A 22,055-nucleotide genomic window follows, 5' to 3' on the forward strand; every position below is an offset into this window, starting at 1 on the left:
TTCTCTAATGAAAGGAGGGACAGATTTGGGAAAGAAGCTTTGTCTAGAAAGAAATAGTATATATTTGACTGAATTCCTCATAAGTCACCATGTGGTATAAACCAAGGGGGAGAAAAAAACCTACATTTCAGGCTAATGATATCATGATTGAAAAGATAAGATGACATTTGTTAAAAAAAAAAAAAAGATGACATTTGTTGTGTTTATTTGACTTGATTTTCAGAAATTACAAATTAAGATCCATGAACATGCAAAGTAGCAGAATATAGTGATAGGTGCATGCTTGGCAAAATGTTGGCCAGTACTGCAAAGCTACTTAATCACAATGGATCACTCGGAGAAAGTTTTTAATAGTCAGAAAATGAAATTTAAAATAAAGTAATGCAAATTCCCAATCACAGCCCACAATCAGATTTCTCAGATCTGATCACCCGCCATTTCTAAGATAGGACATATAATTATCAAGGTAGGTATTTCTAAACATGACACCCACGTAGAATGTAACATTAGAATAACTTTTTTTAAAATGTCAGGGTCCCATAAGTTTTTAAAACTGTGTGGCCATAAAGTGTGATCCATTCTTTAAAAGCACTAATTCATAGCTCTCAGATACTGGTACATTCTTCAGAGTAACCCTATGAGAGAATAAATATAGAATGATGAAACTACCTAGAAAATTTTTAAAGAGCCTAACAATCTCTGAATTTATACAATAAAAAACTATTATGTGAAATTAAAAGTCTCACTATAAATTTTTCTTCCAGAATAACGTTAGTTTTTGAAATGACTCTTCATTTTTAGTGAAAAAGATTGTTTAAACTAGTTTTAGTTTTCTAGTTCAGTTTTATTTGCGTCTAACATTTTTTGATGTATTTGGACACTACACTATCTAAGCAGTTTCTGAAGAACAGAAGGCTGTGTTTTGCATGTCAGATAGAAAATAAGCCCCTAAGATTAAATTCAGCGATAATAGTACACATGACAAAAGAACACCATGAGACAGGTAAAATCACTGAGACAGTCCAGCTTCCCTGCCACTACAGAGGAGTCACCTGGTAAAACCAAAGGAGCGGTGAGTGACAACAGTTTGAGATAACAAGAGCCTGGGATGGAAAGATCCATGTCTTTGTCCCCATTCTCATCTTCCTCATCTTCGTCTTCATCTATTTCATCAGGGATTTCTGGTCTTATCTGAAATGACAGAGAGGGTGAAAATAATATGTAAGATCTTTTTTTTTATCCTTTTTGTGCCAAGACTTATGCCCACTGAATTAGATTCATTGCTCTATAATGACAAAAGCCCATAAAATTAATTTTTAAAAAAATCTCCTCATTTTCAGATTAACCAAATGGCAAGCTCAAATGATTTTATTAGCTATAACCCCAGATCTAGATAAAGAACTAATGATAATACAGTAAAAAAAAAAATCACCATAAATCAGCATGAGCAATGATTGTTATAGAAACCTAGTAAGCCCACATTTTACAACATCCAACAATAAAATTAAAAGTGACATATTCAATAGATAGAAATTCTATGGTTTAAATTAAATATTTGCCTGGCTGAATATTATTTTTTAATCTGTGATTTAGTTATATGTCTATGACAAAGTTTAAAACCTTCTAGCAGGGTATATAGTAGAGATCAGGAAGGACAGCATACTTCAGTCGACTTCTTTATTTTTTAATATTTAGCAGTTCATTGCTATAGATATAAAAACACTAACATCTGTAATTGGTAGCTATATTTCATTGTGTATAATTTGCAGTTTTCAGGTTTTGTGGTTGCTCTGTGATTAGTTGGGTTTGTTTGAATCAAAATTAAAAATGTAAAAAGATTACCCCATTGTAGTTTCTACAAGATTTAACTGTCAAGCAATTAATTAAATTTTTAATACTTTCAATGACACACCATCATAATGCCCACATGGAGATAATTAAGCATTAGGGGAGGAAATCAAAATATATAAAAGTGGTTGCTATAACCATAAAGTGCCAGAACCCAGTCATTACCATTAGACTGTCTCCCGGAGTTATTTTTAGAAATAATTAACAATTCCTGCAGACTGCCTTCTTCATAGGTCCCCAAAGTACTGTTCCATTTAAGAACTGCACTGAGTCAGGATTCTTGCAGGGGGATAAAAGAAAACAGAGAGGAAATGCTTCTCTTAAGTATAATAACCTCCACTCCAATGAAGCCTTTCAACCATAACTAGTGTTCTTTTCACCAGTGAAGGTGGAGTGAAGGCAACCTGACAGCCTGAGCACTTTTCCAAGACAAGATTTAATTCAACGTTGCATTCTTAATTCTCAGAGGACCTCACCACCCATAATTACAGAGATAACAATAATGCATGTTCCACATAGGGCATAATAGCATTTACTGGTGTGAAACCATAGCAGAGAAATCTTGGTACTTTCACAAACCTTTTGGTTCTGACAAGCAGGGTTTTCCAAGTGTCTCTGGTTAGCATACATCCTTGGAACTTGCCAGGTTTAGTATCATCAAGGGTTATCTTAGAGATTGTAACCGGTCCTAGAAACTTAAACTGTTCCCCAAAAGGAATTGGGTCTGGGTCCATTTGCCTCACTTCCTGACATTTTGCATAACAGTGTGCAAAGTGAAAATAGCATCTGAACAACATACTGGGGGAAACAGGCACCAACTCTACAGAAAGAGATTGTATTGGCCACACCAGCAGCCACAACAGTGAACCAAAGCACTGGAAAGCTGTGATCCATATCATATTTCTTTTTATTTATACAAGAAACAATGTACAGGCCAGATGCGTGGGAGGGTAAGAGGATTCACCAGAGCCAGAGCGGGGAACAGAACAGGCAGACTGACGAAATATACTGCTGAGGGGAGCAGCGGGCGAGACAGGAGAGTTCTGCCGTGCCATGTGGGACCCTTGCCAGCTGGCCTGCCGGGATCGAACCGGCGCTGCAGAGACTGCGGACAGCTTCACAGCATGGCACTCAACTGCCTGCGCCACCAGGGGAGGCCCAGAATTTTTTTTTTAAAGATTTATTTATTTATACAAGCACTGCACTGGGTACAATCAGAAGCACGGGAGGGTGAGAGAATTCACCAGAGCCAGAGGGGGAAACAGAACAGGCAGACTGCCGAAATACACTGCTGAGGGGAGCAGCGGACGGGGCAGGAGAGGTCTGCGTGTCATGTGGGACCTTCGCCCCGTGGCCGGGGATCGAACTGGCGCAACCTAGGGCTTAATCGCTGTGCCACCGGGGAGGCCCCCAGATCGTATTTGCAAGTGATAGGAGCCTCGGGGAAGTGAAGGGCAGACGTAAACACTTAAGCTAATATGAAAACTAGAGTGATGATGACAATGTGCAGAAGTCAGAAGCCTCGCACACTTGCTGGTGGGAAGGTAAGATGGTGAGGTCCCTTTAAAAACAGTTTGGCAGTTTCTCGGAATGTTAAAGACAGAATTACCTTGTGGTCCAGTAGTACCACTCCTAGTTAAATAACCAAGAGAAAACGAAATACAGAATAACAGAAAAACTTACACACAAAGTAAGTGCATTATTCATAATAGCCAAAAAATGGAAGCAACTCAAATGTCCACCAAACTGATGAACAGGCAAACAAAATGTTGTTTATCTACACAGCAGAATATTATTCAGTCATAAAAAGGAATGACGTACAGCTATGTGATATACAAAATTAAGTTGAAAACACACTAAATGTAAGAAATCAGTCATAAAAGACCACATACTCTGATTTCATTATAGGAAAGACCCAGAACAAGCAAATTTATAGAGACAGAAATCATATAAATAGTTGTGTAGGGCTGGGGAAGGGAAAAAGTCATGGGGATTAACCACTAATATTGATAGAATACTCTAAAATTAGATGGTGATTGCTCTGTAATTCATTGCACAATTCTTTGAAAATATAAAAACTGGGCCTCCCTGGTGGCAAAGCGGTTGAGCACTGGGCTGCAAAGCTGCCCTCAGCCTCTGCAGCGCTGGTTCTATCCCTGGCCACCGGGTGAGGGTCCCACATGGCGCGCAGACCTCTCCTGCCCCACCCGCTGTGTACTTCGTCAGTCTGCCTGTTCTGTTCCCCACTCTGGCTCTGGTGAATTTTCTCACCCTACCGCATTTTTGACTGTACCCAGTGCTTGCATAAATAAATAAATCTTAAAAAAAAAAATCCTGTCCACCTGAACAGTTTAAATGGGTGAATTGTGTGGAATGCAGATTGTATCTCAATAAATTTGTTTTACAAGGGGAAGAGAAAGAGGTAGGCAAAAGGAAAGCTATAAGAGGCAAAAAAAAGGGAGAGAGGAGGGTTGGAGGAGGATGAGAAGGAGGCAAGGTTGAGGAAGAGGAGCAAGCAGCAGCACAGGCGGTAGAAGCAACAAAACTGGAGGAAAAGAAGCAGAAGCAGAAGTGGCCACCACCTTCAGAGGCAACTTAAACTAGTATGTGAACTCTGCCAAGTGACCAAATGTTTCCAATTCCAGAATAATTTAGAATAAAAGGGATATGATCATTCTTACAATACATTTTGTCCTGTCCTGTCCTGCTAAGTCAACCTAATTACTTGAAATGATTTGCAGCATTCAGGCCATCAATATTTCTGAAAGTCATGAAAGAAAGATTTACCAGATCCACGTATCTTAAGTTGGTCAGTTTCACATTTACATAACTGGATGCCTATATTAATGTATCTGCTTTGTGGAAAACAACATATGTCTACATCTTACACATGCATATGTTTTTACAAAGGAAGTACAGAGTTACTGTAATTTAAATACAGATATACTTCACCTACTTAAAATGACATGATTATTCTTTGACTTTATTTCTTCAAATTGAGTTGATTCTCCTGAACAACTTAGTTCTTATTGTTTGGCCTCTGTTTACCTATTCTTTTTTTTTTTTTAAGATTTTATTTAGTTATGCATACAAGAACTGAGGTGTAGGCCAGAAGTGCAGGGGGGTGGGTGAAAGTATTCACCAGAGACAGAGTGGGGAGCAAATCAGGCAGATTTACTGAAATACACTGCTGAGGGGAGCAGCAGGCAAGACAGGAGAGGTCTGCCACTCCTTGTGGGTTAGCTCCCTGGCCAGGGATTGAACTCATTCTGCAGTGGCCAGTGATAGCTTAATAGTGCTGAGACCTACAACCCCTTGCACTACCAGGGAGGCCCAAGTCAGACAGTTTAAACCGATGTTTGTGAATCAACAAGGAGTCGTTTTCAGTAATGTATAGAAAGGCAAAACTTAAAGCAGCTAAATTATAATCCAAAGTAGTCAATGATAAGAATGCATTATTTCTTTAAAAAAAAATGAATTTCACACTATGTTCATTTAAAATGTTATCTTAGCAATTCCCACAAGTGGAAAGAGAGAATGTAGATAACATTCACTGGAAAGGTGAGAGGTACAGGTAACCTTCATTTTATGAGTAAATCCAATGCCCTTGGTGTAGGATGAGTAATCTCTGACAAGAATAGTCTTAGTTTTACAGTATAGAACACCCTACATGGTAGGAACTTCAGAAACAAACAAACAAAAAAATGTTTTTATAGCAAATGAGCCTCAGTTTTACATCATTGTCATCATGCACAAAACAGAGGTAGGGAACTGACTCAGTCATCTCCTTAACTTTTAGGGAATCATTTTCTGGACTTTGTAGTCCTTAGATATTTAAATAATAAAACTGAAAATCAGCAATCAGTAAAAATAAAAAGAATGCAATATCTTAGCAGGAATATTCTCAACGAAGAGGTAGTTTCTCTATATCAGAAGTTGGGGGACAGCAAACTCTTTAAAGCTACTCAGATCTCATCTTAATCTCAGTTGAGAATATCCATCACAGAGAGCTATTATTATTTCTGGGAATGAGTCATATCCCAGAAGGGGGGTAAGTCAGAAAAAAAAGGTTGAAAGTCATGGCTAAAAAAAGGATAGGTCTTAGAGCTTTTCTTCACAGTTCTTTACATTTTGATGGCGAAAGCCCAAGCATATATAGAAACCCCAACTCAAAGTACATCACTGTGCTTTATGTTAGAAGGTAGAAGGGGATTATTTATGGCTATTCAGGCATCAGAGGATAGCATAGAGTTACATTAAGAAAATATGTACCATTTAACTGAATATAAATAGTAAACATAACCAAAAGCTTAAGATAGACCAAAGGTAGAAAAAAACTAATATTTAAATAGATAGACATAAAATAGTCAAGAGTTAAATATGGGAGTTATTTAATAAAAGCTATTTATTTCTGCTGGAATTTTTCAGGGATAGTTAAAAATAAAGGTAACTGTCATGATATGATCCAAATTATCAATTGCTTATTACAAATAATAATAAAAATTATATTTCCAGAGGCAGTAGCTAATCTTCCCACCCCCCCGACTTTTCTTCTTTCTTTTCTTTTTAGTTAGTTATGGGTATTACTTTGACCATAGTGAAGTATGAAGTCACATCTTTTGAGTTTTTGAGTCATAGAACAGCTTTCCTAAGGCTGCTCATTTGTGTTAACTTCATGACAAGCCAGCCAATCTGTTTTTGGTTACTCACTAAATGGGAAATCCTGCCTTACACAGGATTTGGTTTTATCTTCAGAGCACCTTACGTGGAGGCTCCAATTCAATTTAACAAATAGAAGTTTTGCTTAGGTCCTATGGGTATCTATTCTTTGTATAAAGTCCATCCTGAAAAAAAGGTAAGCCATTTTAATGCCTGAAGATCTTAAGAAAATCATGCCAAAACTTCTTGCCATTTGACCTCAAGGACAGACTCTGCATGGTGTTATACACATTTCTTCTAACACAATGTCTGGGACTTCAGAAAAAAAACAAGGGCCTCCCCTAGTGGTGCAGCAGTTGAGCGCTGGGCTGCAAAGCTTCCCGCAGCCTCTGCAGTGCCGGTTCAATCTCTGGCCACCGGCAAGGGTCCCACATGGCGCGCAAGGGTCCCACATGGCGCGACAGACCTCTCCTGCCGCCCGCTGCTCCCCTCAGCAGTGTTTTTCGTCAGTCTGCCTGTTCTGTTCCCCACTCTGGCTCTGGTGAATTCTCTCACCCTCCCGCACTTCTGACTGTACCCAGTGCTTGTATAAATAAATAAATAAATCTTTAAAAAACAGAACAAAACACAGAAACAAAACAAAACAAAATGTTATATTTTATATATATTAAGGACATTCAATAAACATTTATGTGCATTTGAATAGATAGTAACAATAAATTGGAAACCAGATACTTAATTCCTTAATATTACCTATTACATTTAATTTGGTTATATTAGGGAGATATTAGAAGAGGTTATAAGTTTTTAGTTTTGTCTAAAAACTAAGATAAAGTCACACTATGTGTTGATCCTTAAAATACAATGGCATTTTCTTTATCCAGATTTTTAGGGCTAACCTACACATCACTTCACACAAAACTATAAAGAACAGATATTTTCAGGTGGTACCTCAACTCTTCATCATAAATAAAGATCTTTGGCTGCACACATGGTATAAAACCTTAGTCTCTGAAGGTCATCTTGAATTTGAAATCCAAGATGTCGCTCGCACTAATTTGGCAAGGTGGTTCCTACAGAGGCAAGGCTCTTCTAGAGTAAGTCACAGGCACAAGTGTGAAGTTTTACACCCACTTACCTTAAGATTTCATTTGCATCATAGTTGTCTTACGCCTGCTTCAAAGAGATTTAAACGTATTATCTTGATAAATCTAAGATCTCTACTGTCTCTTACAGATTAAACAAATCATAGACACAAATTCTTTGCTTTTATGGATGACATATCTGTAGTTACTTACACATCCATTAGGTAAGACTCTCCTGAGAGGGGGAATACAAATAAAGTTGTAAAATCCAGAGAAACCAGTGAGAAAGAGAAAGGCCTACCTTTTCAGGCAGATGAAGAATGGTATGCTCTCCAGCACTGAAGTGTGACAGAGATTTATATGCAGCATTTGCTACAACTGGGTCCTAGACAGGGCAGAAGACAGACAAAGAAAACAACATATAGTAAACATCAACCCTGGAGAAAGAAAGAAAATCTTCCCTCACCAACCTCAAAATCCTATAGTCAGTGATTTGGAAATAGTATTCAAGACTTTCTCGATCGATCGCGGTTAAAAATAGAGGAAACAGCCTTGGGCAGGGAGGATAAGAAGCATCAAGTTTTTATACTAATTTGGGCATTAAGTATGAAGTACCTCATAACTTCTCAGGTTCCCAGGAGGTGGTATGGCTTAGTGGAAGGAGTATGAGGATTTAGAGTCCAACGGGCCTGGTTTTCCAGCTCCTAATGGGGAATCTAAGTTAGCTTCTTAGAATCTAAGCTCTTTCACTCATGAGTTGAGTATAATATCACCCTCTTGTTCATACTTCTTGATTGGAAATGACATTTTATAATAAAAAAAGTGGGTTGGTCCTTGTTTGATATGATTGTTGGTGGAAGGACAAAGCAAGAAAAGAGAAAGGTCATATAAAAATATGACACAATGTCAATAGTTCCTCTTCACATCTATCAGCTTTACAAAGTAAGTATGCTTTATGTGAAAAAAGTATTCACGGATAGAAATTGAGATTAATTTTTAAAGCCTAAATTTATTAATAGTCACCATTCTTTTAAAATCAAGAATCTATCATTTTAAGAGAGTTATGTTTTTTATTTTAAGAGCTTTATTTCACAATAGTACCTGGTTTTGAGTATGGGTCCAAAGGAAGCTGAGGACTTGAACTTTAAAATTCTGAAAAAATTGACAAACATCAAAATTAAAATTTAAGGCAAAGATAAAACAGAATAAGCAATATAAAGTAGCAAGTAATGGAAATGAAATCACTTTAAAATTAAACAGTTACTGATTTAATTGGTACCTACCCATCAATGATAAAATGAAAATACTCAGAAACAAACTCATTATTTAAACACATGGATGTATTAAACATGGGCTCTTAAGATTATCAGATTTAGAAATCAAACAATTCCTCAATGACCTGTCAAGTCCTGGTGCAAAAGCCATTTCCTTCTTTTATGCCACAGTTCCTGATCCCTTGCCCAGGACAGTTCTCCCTTCTCCAATCCAATCAACGATATAGCACAAGGCACACTCTAATATCTAGTATGATCATCTTTGTGTGTCATTTGCTCCTTAGTAGATTGTACATTCCTTGGAGCAGTGACTGTATCTTTTTCATTTTGATAACTAAACCATAGTGCCCAGAATAGTTCCACAAAGATGACAAATATTTCACAAATAATTCAGCATAAAAAGTAATTTATCTTCCAGCCAGCATGCAGAGACTTCTCCATATCAGCCATACCTAACTCCTTCCCCTTATTTTAATTGTGTAAGTTCCTTTTATACCTCCTTACCTTTGCCTATTCTATTCTTCAAAATTTAATGGAAAACATTTTATTAATATTTCAAGATCCTAGTCTAACAAGTTTCCTTAGGTTTCTTCTAAGAATATAGGTCACTTCCACCACCATATGAAGATAACTCTTTAACTGTTATCATCTAATGTTATTATATTTATCATTGCTTATGTCTATCTCTTTTATCATACTTTGAACTTTTGAAAGACAGGGACTGACAGAGAATATGCAATGGAAAAACACAGCCTACTGAGTTAGAATGTCCTGGATTTAGACACCGTATTTCACTTAGAAATTAGTTTTGGTCAAATTACTTGCCAGGCAGATTGATTCAATGAGTATTTTTTTAATGAGTGGGTGGACCTCTTGATAATCTCATATTCTTTAGCTATATAATAGAAAAGAATACCTTCCTATCAGATATTAGAACTAATTGGTATAAAAGCTACTAGAAGAATGCTGGAAATATAATACATACTTAAAAATAGTATTTATTATTATTTCTTTGTATTGCTATGGCCAAATACAGTTTTAAGTATATATTCTGTTTTAAGAATACAGTCTAAGACCCAGTACAGTTTTAATATATTCTGAGTCAATAAATGAATGTACCAAACACTCTGCAAAGCAACTCAGAAAGTATACTAATTGAAATGTGTACTCTATTGTGAACAGTTTATAATTTAATGAAGAAAATCATGTATGTATAAATAGACCTACAGTACAAAATAAATATTCTTAGGAGAGTATACATAAAAATTCTCAAATGATAGGATGATTTACACCCAATCTTTACTTCCTAAAATAGATTTTAAAATTAGAAGTAAAACAGAAAGTAATTCTATACAGAGAGAACATGAAAGAAGGAAAAGAACTAGAAAAGTTTGGAGGCAGATAATAAAAGTACAAGTGATACATTTTTTTCTGTAGCATATGAGGCAGTAAGGCCTTCTAAAAGGCCTTATTGATTGGGTATAAAAAGGCTGAACTTAATTTTAGGGAAATGCAAGGCACTAAAGGGGCCAGGAACAGCAATGACCTAAAATACATCTGAAAATTACATTCAATTCTGACTTACATCAAATCAACCTCCAAGCAATGATCAGGAAACAAATTACTTAAACACACAAAAGCAGGAAGGGAAAGAAGGTGCAAGAACAAAAGGCAGAAGGGAGACAGAGGGGCAAGGAGAGAAAGACCAACTGTCAGATAGAGATCCCCCTCTACATTTCTTTAGCTTACTTCACAGTAGACCTATAATCACTGAAGGGTCCTCCCTTACTGGGAGAAAAAATGATGATAGCAGTCTAGCAGAACAAGAGAGGAACCCTAATATTAATATAAGCATGAAGGTAAATTAAAATAAATTACCAGTGGAAAAGAATGTAAGATTTGCATAGGGAGAAAAAAAAAAAATCTAGTCCAAGAGATAATGTATAGCCCTTGGTAAGCAAACTTAAGAAACCAATATACAATCCACATTATGATTTAACCTGCAATAAAATCTGAATAACTCAAAGTAAGACAAAGGCATTCAGCCCTTGAAGACAAAATATAAAAGTATATAACATGCCTGTATTCCAGTTTTTACTCTAAGCTGTTATCACTTGCCTGACAGACTTTCTGAGATATGATGGTATGTACTCATGAAGAGTACCTGAACTATAAACTGTTGGGTCTTAAATTGATTCTTTTTTGTAATACCCTAAAAGAAAAGCCCAGATGTGAGAATTAATTCACAATATCTTGCATTGGTTTAGTCATTCATTCAACAACTACTTACTGAATATATATTATGAGCCACCTACTATGCTAGGTATACAATCTTCAGCAAGGGCAAATTTGATTTTATTCACTGTGTGGCAGTTAGAATAACTAGAAGACATATTATCATATAGTCCCATCTTATCACATAATTGAAAATGTTACTGGAATCTTACAGAGGGGCAGTTTATCAAAGTTTATCAAAGTCTGTGAAGCAGTAAATCAAACTCAAGGTGCACCAAAACTTCAAGTGAAATCAATTGCTGCTCTGTGAAAGAAGGAGGTGGCGGAAGGAGAAAGTTGAGCAGGAAAGGGCATGTGGCTTGTGAAAGTAGGGAAATAAATGAATCTGCTTACCAAGCTATCATTTCACTCAGAGAAGAGATAATGAAGAAAATGTTAAGCAAAAATAAATGAATCCAATAGCTAACAATCTCACACCATGTGTTTCAATTCATGACAATCACAAACACGAGTAGGTCATAAAATTATTTTTTCTTCTCCTAAAACCATTTGATTTTATCATCATCCTCACTGAAGAGTAAAAATGGTATGTAGAAAATGGGAACTAAATTGTAAAAAATCAAATCTCTATGACAAACCTAGAAGCAAAATACAAATGACAATATGTCTATTATTAAAGTCTCTGTAACCTATTTTATAACTTAAAATATCAACAAAATGAATTTACACTGCTGCCCTAATGCATTCTATTATTTTAGAAACACTGGTTTTAATATATTGACTTCTAAGAATCTTGATCATATACTCATAATAAAAACTTGGCATGTAAATAGGTCTTAAAGACACAGACTTGAATAGGATCTTCTTACTCCTGAGAGTCCATTAAGATTTCACTATATTCTCAGAACTAAAAATGATAAGGGATTTCTGGCAAGCAAAATATTATTAATATGTTTTTCAAAAGTTATACAGCATATGTCTTTCCAAGTAGAAACAGGCAATGTATTAAGCTCCAACTGCATACCTCATATTCAGCTGTATTCACTGTTAATGAAGGAACTAGAGAAAACAGTTCACTGAGGGTCTTCAAAATGAGAGGTCTTGTGTCACAGCTCAGCTTTGGGGAAAGGGCATTCCACGTGGAACGAATGCAAACAACCTATGAAGCAAGTAAAAAAGTCAATACCCAACAGAATCCCAACTCACAGAAGCCATTAGTTAAAAGAACTCTCTTTTATTATATGGAAACTTCAGAAAATAATAAAAACACTCCTAGAAGATTTAATAACACCCCTAAAAAGAAATTATTTAAACTCTATAAACTATTTTTTTTATATAGAGGCATGTTTTTATTTATTTATTTGTTTGTTTGTTTGTTTTGTTTATACATGCACTGGGTACAGTCAGAAGCGCAGGAGGGTGAGAGAATTCACCAGAGCCAGAGCGGGGAACAGAACAGGCAGAGTGATGAAGTACACTGCTGAGGGGAGCAGCGGGCGGCAGGAGAGGTCTGCGCGCCATGTGAGACCCTCCTCCAGTGGCCGGGGAGCAGCCGGGGATCGAACCTGCGCCGCAGAGGCCGTGGGCAGCTTCGCAACCCAGCACTCAACTGATGCGCCACCTGGGAGGCCCTCTATAAACTATTTTTGAAGAATAGCCAGCCTGCCTACACAATTGCCTTTGTACTACTTTGTTGGTTAACTAAGAAGATAACTCCTTCTCTTGTGTGTCCATGCACACACACACACACACACACACACACACACACACTCTCTCTCTCTCTCTCTCTTAACTCCAGATTAGCTACATACATTTTGGAAGAACCATTCTCTGAAACAAAGAAGAGTGGCACACTTCTAAAGCCAGATATCCAGCGTACTTACAGTTTTAAGTCCTGCTTAAAATACATCACTACTCAGGGCCTCTCTCCCCTGGTGGCTCAGGCGGTTGAGCGCTGCACTGTGAAGCTGTTTGCAGCCTCTGCAGTGCTGGTTTGATCCCAGATGAACAGCGAGGATCCCACATGGTGAGGCAGACCTCTCCTGTCTCGCCCACTGCTCCCCTCAGCAGTGTATATCATCAGTCTGCCTGTTCTGTTCCCTGTTCTGTCTCTGGTGAATTCTCTCACCCTCCTGCGCATCCGGCCTGTACCCCGGTTCTTGTATACAAATAAATCTTAAAAAAAAAATACATCATTACTCAAAAACTGGGATGCTATATTTATAAATCAAACACCCTCAAATGATTTTACAAAATTTTATATTTTAAAGATTTATTTTATTTATTTATGCACACAAGAGCTGGGGTGCAAGCCAGAGGAGTAGGAGGTGAAAGATTCACCAGAGACAGAGTGGGGAGTAGCACAGGCAATCTACTGAAATACACTGCTGAGGGGAGCAGCAGGTGAGACAGGAGAGGTCTGCTGTGCCATGTGGGCCAGCTCCCTGGCTGGGGATGGAACTCATGCTGCAGTGGCTACAGATACCTTCACAGTGTTGAGATTTAACCCCTTGCGCCACCAGGGAGGCCCCCATTTTACAAACTTTTGAAATGAGAAAGGTTAGTATTTGTATTTATTTAAAACAACAAGTCACTTCAGATTTTAAAGAGGTTGTTAAATGAACAAAAAGATGAAAGCTGAACAAAAATGTTATTTCAAACTTGTCCTAATTTCCTTAAACTAAGTATTCTTTCTTCATATCAATATCTGATTTTATGGATATTCAAATGCCTTCTTAAGTTCAATTCCAAATACAACAGATGATTTCTTCACTTACAGATATTTTTATTAAAAATTTTAAAATTCAGCAGGGAAGAATGTCAACCCAGATCAATTATTTTTAACAAGGATTAATCTTTCTAAAATACTTTAATCCCTTCTGTTAAGCTTCAATTAACACATACAATTTATCTCCATCTACAAACAAATTATTTCAAAAATTCACATGAGGCAGTAAGTAGAAAGGTGTCAAAGATAAAGAAATAATATACACTTAAAGAAAACAGAGCCAGGAGAGGCTCAAAGGAGAAGATAGCAGGAAGAGTATCTTAGAAAACTCGATCCAGTGCTTCTACTCTTATTACCTACTTTCCATGAAACAGCAGAAAAATATCTTTTGACTTGGAATTCACTACAAATTTGGATTCCATTAACATTCATTAAGGGCAGTACTGTGTGCCAGAGAGGACAGTAGGCACATTTATACAAAGTAGCTCTTACATTACAAATCATCAGTATTCCAAATTTTAAAAAAAAGAAAGCAACTACAATTCTTTAAAAAACTATCATCATCAAGTATACACCCAGAGTAGTATACAGCACTAAGAAAACAAAATATAAAGTATAATATAACCCTTCGAAAAACTTAGCACCTTATCAAAGGGTAAGAGAAATGTATGAAATTCTAAATTTTCAGAAAACAAAAGGAAGAGGATTAGGCTCTGAGAGAGTTTCAATAGAAAATATTTTCCAGCAGAGTCCAGGGAGAAACAATATGTCAGTGGGTGGGTGTCCTCAGGGAAAGTATCAATGAGGCAGTTAAGTCTTTACATGGGACATGAAGAAGGAATGGACCAAAATCAGGCAGACACACGAGGAAATGGAAACCTTAAGTCAAAACACAAATAAAGCATATGAAAATAACAAAAAGCATGGGTAGAGGTGAGGAAGGCTGGTGGATAAGAGAGTACCTAGAATACAAGCCAGTTTGAAGGAGAATCACAAAGAAAAGGCAGCCTCTTGAGACTTCTGAGTTTGGAAACAAACAAAATTGCTTCAAGACCTAGTTCAAATCCCAATTCCACAATTAAGCATTCTCTTACAATCCAAGCCCTTATTTTCTTTCTTTCTTCCGACTCCTAACACTTAAAACTCGATGTCACCCGATTTAGCATTTAATTATATACTGTCAAGTACTGCTCACTATTTTCGTGAATATAAGTTGTCTCCTCAACTAGATATTAAGTTCTTTAAAGACAATGACCATGTCTTACAGTTCTCATTCCCCATTCACCTAGCATAGTAATAAGTATATAACAGATTATCAGTACTTATCAACTACAGAAGGCATGAACCTTCTGTAGGAATGATAAATCTGAGAATAAAAAAATTAAAAGACCTTGAGAGAATGAATGGGAAAAGATGCTTTGGACCTAGAGATGTGGGCAAATAAAAAGCAGCATATGAAAAAAGCAGGGAAACGAGAAGAAGCAACACATTTGCAGGAAATGGGCATGAAGATGAAGTGTTCTAGTTGAGATAGGTTTAATTTCAGCTGATGGAAAAACATCTAGAGAGAAATATCTTGCAGACAAAATGGAAACATAAGGACTATAAGATTGGTCAACAACCTTTGTCATTTAAATATTTCTATAAACCAAATTCCATGGGGAAATCTGGCTACACAGAGTTCTGATGTGCTTTGCAGATCAACACAAAATATCTCTGGCTACTAATTACAGAAATCCAAAGACAGCCTTATCCTTACCCATGATGGTGAGTAAGGAATGAGGCAACATCCTTCAAGTATTTTCAAAGGTTTACAAATTCTTTTTTAAGTCTTCTCCTTAGAAAGTTTGTAAACTAAAGCCCGACATGATACTCTACATATGGATTGTGAGAAAATATTCCAGAATCTCAGCAAGAAATCATGGCCTTAAATTTAAGTAAGGTATACCTGAAGGGAATATTTATAAACCTAGGCTTGCCCACACACAATCAGGTACAGGGCAGTCTCTAATAAGGTTGACCTTCTCAACCCTGGACTATTATTGATTAGATCTTGGAGATATCTTAAACAGCTCTTTTGGCCCAGAGTACTCCTTGCATTCAAACTATTCCCATCTTGCTATGTCTATCTCTTTGAATGATGTGGATCTGATCCAGCAGCCTCTTGACCTGTGCACTCTGTCAAACTATCAGCTTAGTCAGGTTCAGGGTGCTGGCCTATAATGGCTTGTTCTACCTCTACTGCTCGTTACACAGTGACTTTTCTGCTTTCAAAAAACAGACTGACTTCTGGTTCCAGCAATATGATGGGCAACACCTGGAATAACTAATAAAGAAGAAAGTTCTACAATATACAGTTAAGCTGAAAAGGGGAGGGATGGGGATATTACCAAGTGCTGGAAATATCTGCATTGAGGTATTATAAGAAAGTTGTCAGGTTCTGTAACTTAACAGCTTATATTTCAATGCCTACATGGTAAGAGGAGATACAGCCTTTAACCTACGGGAATCAAGCAGATGGAACTGAGACCCCCCACTTAAAACAAACACCTTTGAAGAGCTATACCTTAAATGTAATGGACTAGAAACCACTAAGCTGATAAATGAAAAGATGGTGGTGAGTTGTGCGCTGGACCACTCTAGAAGAATATACCATTACCACGTAACCCCAATGATCCACAAGAAAAATAAAACAGGTCCCTTTAAAAATGAGTTTATGTAGCAGGCAAACTACAGAACTGAGAAATACCACAGGGGAGGGGCAGAGAAAAGAGTTAAAAAAAGGAGAGGGAAGGGCACAAGTGACTATGGTGATGGTTCAAGGGTGATTTGGTGGTGGGAATTTTAGGGGGATTACACCGAGGGGAGAAATCAAACATACAAAAATAAGCAATGTTGTAAAAAAAAAAAAAAACCATAAAATTTAAAATAAATAAAAATGAGTTTATGATCAAAACATATAGTGGTACTGTCCAAAATGAGCAAGAATCAGCAAAAACAACAGCAAAATTATCCACCTCCCCAATCTAAGACCTTAAGGTAACAGAACAAGTAGAAAGTAATATGAAATTACTTAAAAGAACCAAAGATGTAAAAAAAAAAAAAAAAAGTCGTTTAATTCACAGTAAAAGAATATGGCATGATGGAAAAGAACAATTTTAAAAAGAACCAAATTGAATCTGTAGAAATAAAAAATAGTCACTGAAATTATTAACCCAGTGGATAGGAAGTTACCCTAATTACAAGCTAGAAAGAATAGAATTACAAAATATAAAAAAGAAGCTGAAAGTCAGATAGGTGGTCTTTCTTCCACTTATGGAGAGTTCCTAGTGGAGTTTAATTTTGGAATGGCCCTTGGCAAAGCAGTTGATTTTAAGGCTAGAATAGGGAAAATATAAGTCTGGAATATATTATGGTATCAGAAAGAAGGAAATGTCCAAAAAAAAGGTTGTGTGCTTGTTGAAAGGGCTTAGGAGCAAGTCTGAGGAGTTCCCAATGACCAGATAAATACCCAGGAATCCACATTAGTATAAATAAGTGAATAAGTAAATAAATGAGGAAGAAAAAGCTCTTCTTTACAGAAGAATTCCAATTAATAAATAAAGAAGTAATGAAAGACATAAAACATCGCCACTACACAAAGGCCTAATTGTTGTAGGCAAGATCTTATGATGAATGTTTTAAAAACAAAGGGCAAATGTTTGAAGGCACACAGGAAAATCGGATAGTCTCAAAATAGCTTCTCCAAGACATTGCTACTATTTATTTACTATTTATGACAAAAGAAAAATGGTAAGTTTGCTGTGGAGAAATCCATTATATATCCACTGACTGAGGTTAACAATACCAAGTGCTAAAGGTCAATATCATTGATAATAAAACATATCAATATCATGTACTCCTGACCTGAGACACAGAGAAAGGCACATCATTTCTGTTTGTCCGTTTCATAACATGTGTCAGTACTTATTCTTCTTTATTGCCAAATAATACTCCATCCTATGTAAATACTTTTCTGTGTTTTTTTAAACTTTTTTTTTTTAAGATTTTATTTATTTTTTGCATAGAAGAACTGGAGTGTAGGCCAGCGGTGTGGGGGCGGGGGGAACAGAGGATTCACCAGAGACAGAGTGGGGCACTGAACAGGTGGATCTACTGAAATACACTGCTGAGGTGAGCAGTGGACAAAATGGAAGATATCTGCTGTGCCATGTGGGTTAACTCTTTGGCCAGGGATGGAGCTCAGGCCTTAGAGGTGACAGTGCTGAGACTTAACTTCTAGGTCAACAGGGAGGCTCTAAACTTTTTTGTAAGTTAAAATTTATTTCCAAATAAAGAGTAAAAATGTAGGAGTAGAAAAAAAGCACTTTTTAAAGAAATAATGGCTGAGGGTCTCCAGAATTGAAAGATGTTAATTAGACATTAATTTCCTAATCAAGACAAACAATTTTACATCTATACACATTATGATTGTTTAACACCAAAAACAAAGGAAAATCTTTAAAGTTAAACTGGAGACTATATATAAAGAAACAATATAGAGTAACACTTTTAAAAATTAACAAAACCAAAAACCATACAGTAAGATCTTAAAAGTGCTGTAGGGGACCTCCCCTGGTGGCGCAGCGGTTGAGCGCTAGGCTGCGAGGCTGCCCGCAGCCTCTGCAGCGCCGGTTCATTCCCTGGCCGCCAGCGAGGGTCCCACAAAAAAATAACAACTTATATTTAATCCACCATTCAACATTAAGGGCAAAGCACACCAAAGGGATAGGAGTGGGGGAGGGTGGAGGAACAATATATAGATATTATGCACATAGAGTGTATGAATATTTATGTACAAATGACTCAGAATGTTACTCAGTTTGTCTCTGAGGCTTTTGATAATTCACCCTATTGTAAGTGATTATATCGAGTATTTTACTGCTGTTTTATTTCCAGGGGAGAATGATTCTTTCCCATGCTATTCTTCTACAGGAATCCTAGCAATACTAAGGAGTACAGATTAATAACCTCTGCAGTGGGGTAACTGGATAGAGCCTATGATTGAAGTCAGAAAACCCAACTCTTCCATTTGGTAGCTGTGTGACTATGACAAAGTCATTAATTTCCTTCAATCTGTTTCCCCAGCTGCAAAATAGAAATAAAACTAGTAACACCTGCTCTTTGTCTAGCACGAGATTAACAGTAAAGGCCATATTGAGACAACTGTATGCAAACGTGCTTCCTACGCTATAGAGGATTGTTACTGCCATTGTAGCCAATGGAAAAAAGAATCCTAAAAGAATCACAGCCTTTACCTAACTCTTGTGTGGTAAAAATGACTGTTCCTTCGCAAAGGAAACAGATAGCTATTTTCTAATTTTATTTCCAAAAGCTATTTCTAGAAATTCCTGAGAACAGCATACTCCTTTTGTCCTGACGCTTTACTCTAACAGAGACGATGCTTTATAAAAACCTCTAGGCTATGAAAACTGCCTTATTTGCCCTTTTCATAATGAAAGTAAAAGAAACTGCCTTCACAATTAAAAGACTCAAGTCATCATCATGCAGTGAAGCCCTCTTAAGCTAATTCAGCACACACAATTCATAAAGCAGGATGCTTCTGTTACCAAAATACAATAACGGGATAAGAGGGAGTTTAAGGAGACACAATCAATGGAGCAGAAACAATGGGAAAAAATAACATTCTTTCTTATCCTAATAATATGGGGTTAAAGGTTATAAGTATAAAAAAATGACTAGCACAGATTTATTTAAGCAATTTCACAGCCTTTTAATGTTTGAAACTAGTTTATTATCAAGGCACTATTGTAGAAAATAATAGGGATAAATACTGGGTTGACTCTTTTTAAGTCCCTTGTAATCTAAAGGACAGGAATTCTGATGATTTTGCTATCAGAATTATTCACCTTTTGTTCTGTTCATGGCAAATAGTGTAAACTCACATATCTGAATCCCACACTGTGGCTTAGTAAATCAAAAATGTTCATATGTGGTATGGTAAAGCTGCTCTTATTTTAACAGTCCCTAATACCACTGTGCCATTTCCAAGAGAGGCACAACAGAAAGCTTTCAAATTATTCTGTATTTCTAAAAAACTGGCAGTTTGTAGAGCAGGCTTGTAATTCTAATACCTGAAGAGAACAGGCTTATTTAGAATTGTGTAAGTGGCACCAGTGAAAACAGAGAGGGATTTATTAAACAGATCATCTAGACTATCAAGCCACCTAAGGGACTCACTACTCAAGAGCCACAGATTTCAGGTCTCTCTTTTATTCCCCCATGTAAGAAGTTGCAGCTTCCTTGAGATATCTCCCTACAGGGAACAATATCTTCCAATGCAAACGCCATTGAATTCTCTACAGGAACAGAAAGAATGACACAAAGAGCTCCCTGCAGGGACGTTCACTTTTCAGTTTTGCTAGATTCTGTCTGGATTAATTATCTATTTCATGTTGTACATTCTGCTGGCATGAACTAGCAAGACTCACACTAAGAATATGTCAGAAATATCCTTTGACAAGAAAATCATTAGTGATTTATTCCACCCCCCCCCACTCCCAAATAACCAGAGGGAATCTTTTCTTAAAGGCCAGCTCCTCCCCCTTTTCAAGAAATGGAGGTCAGACTAGAAGGTAATAAGGAAAAATAATAGAGATTCAATCAAAAGAGTTACATCCCAAATAAACAAAACCATGAGAAAGTTGTTCAGAGATACAAAATTAAAAGAAAAGCAAACTGAGTATCAACTAACGAGAACAAGGAAATGTTTTGTAAAGGGTTAAAGGGACTAAATTTTTCAAAGTGTTAAAGGGACTACTATGAGTGCACTGTAGAGATTGAGAAATAGTTTAGTGTCATCTCATACTGAAAAATCAACATGCTGTGTATATCAAAAATAATTGATGAATTAAGCAGTCACTTCAGAGGCTCTAAAAATGCTTTAGAGAGCAATTTTAAACTGAAGCTTTTAAGAATACCTATTGAGTTTAGTCCACTTTACAAAGATGGAATTCCATGAGTACATTTCTAAGTAACAAATGTTGACAGTTAATGAAACATAACCTGATGACATGCTCATTGAAAATCATTCTTCTAGCCCCTCCATTTTCTCTAGGTATCACAGGTTTGGAGATTATAGAACTGATGAATTCGCATGGATAATAACAGTAAAGATCAGTCTTTCAGGCCTGAATGGTTTCTACAGATTTACAAACCCTAATATGAGGAAACATACCTGTGACCTCTTCCTATAATATAGAAACAAATAAGTACCTGATAAAGAAATAAAAACTAAGTTAAAACCAATAATCTATAAGTCTAAGAGAGAGGAAAAAAATATTTTAGCAGGCTTCCTTTAGGAATTACTTCGCTCTGCAGGGCCAGAAAGCCACTGAATTACAACATGATTCCCTAGAACAAGGTTTGGAGAAGCATAAACAAAAGGTATTCTATCCACACCAATGCAGCAACTAGCACAGTGCTTGCCATGTAAGTACACTCCCCTAAAAAACAAATTACATTGGTTGAATAAATGAATAGTGTTAATAGGTCCATCACCAGCTAGAACAGGGTTGGGTAGTTTTTCTATCAAGGACCAGAGTTAATTTCTGAGGCTCGGTCCAGGACCCCAAAGTCTGTCGCAACTACTTATTCTGCCATTGTATCATCAAAGCAGTCATTGATTAAAACAAAAAAAAAAAAGTACTGAAAATTTTGATAATCACAACATAAAAAGCAACAAAAAAAATCAGAAATCATAAGGTTTATGTCGAAGAGAGAGATGATGATTTGATTAAAATATGCTTCCCCCAAATCAGTATTTTTTGAATTGTTCCTTTGTTTGATGCTCTGGAGGTTTCATGCCTCAGAGCAAAAGCCTAAACAATAATTAAAATAAACTGAGATACATCCACCTCCCTTTTAGAGAATAGAAAGGGTCGCTATGAGGAGGAGTTACGAAAGGTGAAATAGCAGGGATCTCAGGCAGGTAAATGTTAGTGTAAACAGTGAAGTTGAAGATCTGGCAGGGCAGGCACTCAAATTAACCATGTCTACCCATCACCATAGAGTCTTTAGATTCCCCACACACTCATCTAGGAGACTACAGCTTTCATGAATTGTTCACTGAACATTGCAGATGCAAACTTTCTTGCCCCAAGTCATTTGAGAGCAAATTCAAACCACTCCAAAGCAAATACTTAGGAGTTCATAAATTAGAATCAT

At 36.7% G+C, this 22,055-nt stretch overlaps 1 protein-coding gene across 3 annotated transcripts in view; it reads right to left on the bottom strand.

Moving 5' to 3' along the window:
- Positions 1–22,055, bottom strand: part of FOCAD (focadhesin) — a 268,670-nt gene that overhangs the window by 91,764 nt on the left and 154,851 nt on the right. For all 3 annotated transcript variants that reach the window (XM_037495054.2, XM_037495055.2, XM_037495056.2), the window contains 4 exons: positions 12,126–12,260; positions 8,694–8,744; positions 7,894–7,977; positions 1,053–1,191 (listed from right to left, as the gene is read on the bottom strand). In XM_037495054.2, coding sequence (XP_037350951.1) covers positions 1,053–1,191; positions 7,894–7,977; positions 8,694–8,744; positions 12,126–12,260 — 409 coding nt within the window. The remainder of the gene's footprint in view (positions 1–1,052; positions 1,192–7,893; positions 7,978–8,693; positions 8,745–12,125; positions 12,261–22,055) is intronic.

This window comes from Talpa occidentalis, unplaced genomic scaffold (genome assembly GCF_014898055.3).
Source record: "Talpa occidentalis isolate TD23 unplaced genomic scaffold, MPIMG_talOcc4v2.1 talOcc4.7, whole genome shotgun sequence".
NCBI lineage: Eukaryota > Metazoa > Chordata > Mammalia > Eulipotyphla > Talpidae > Talpa > Talpa occidentalis.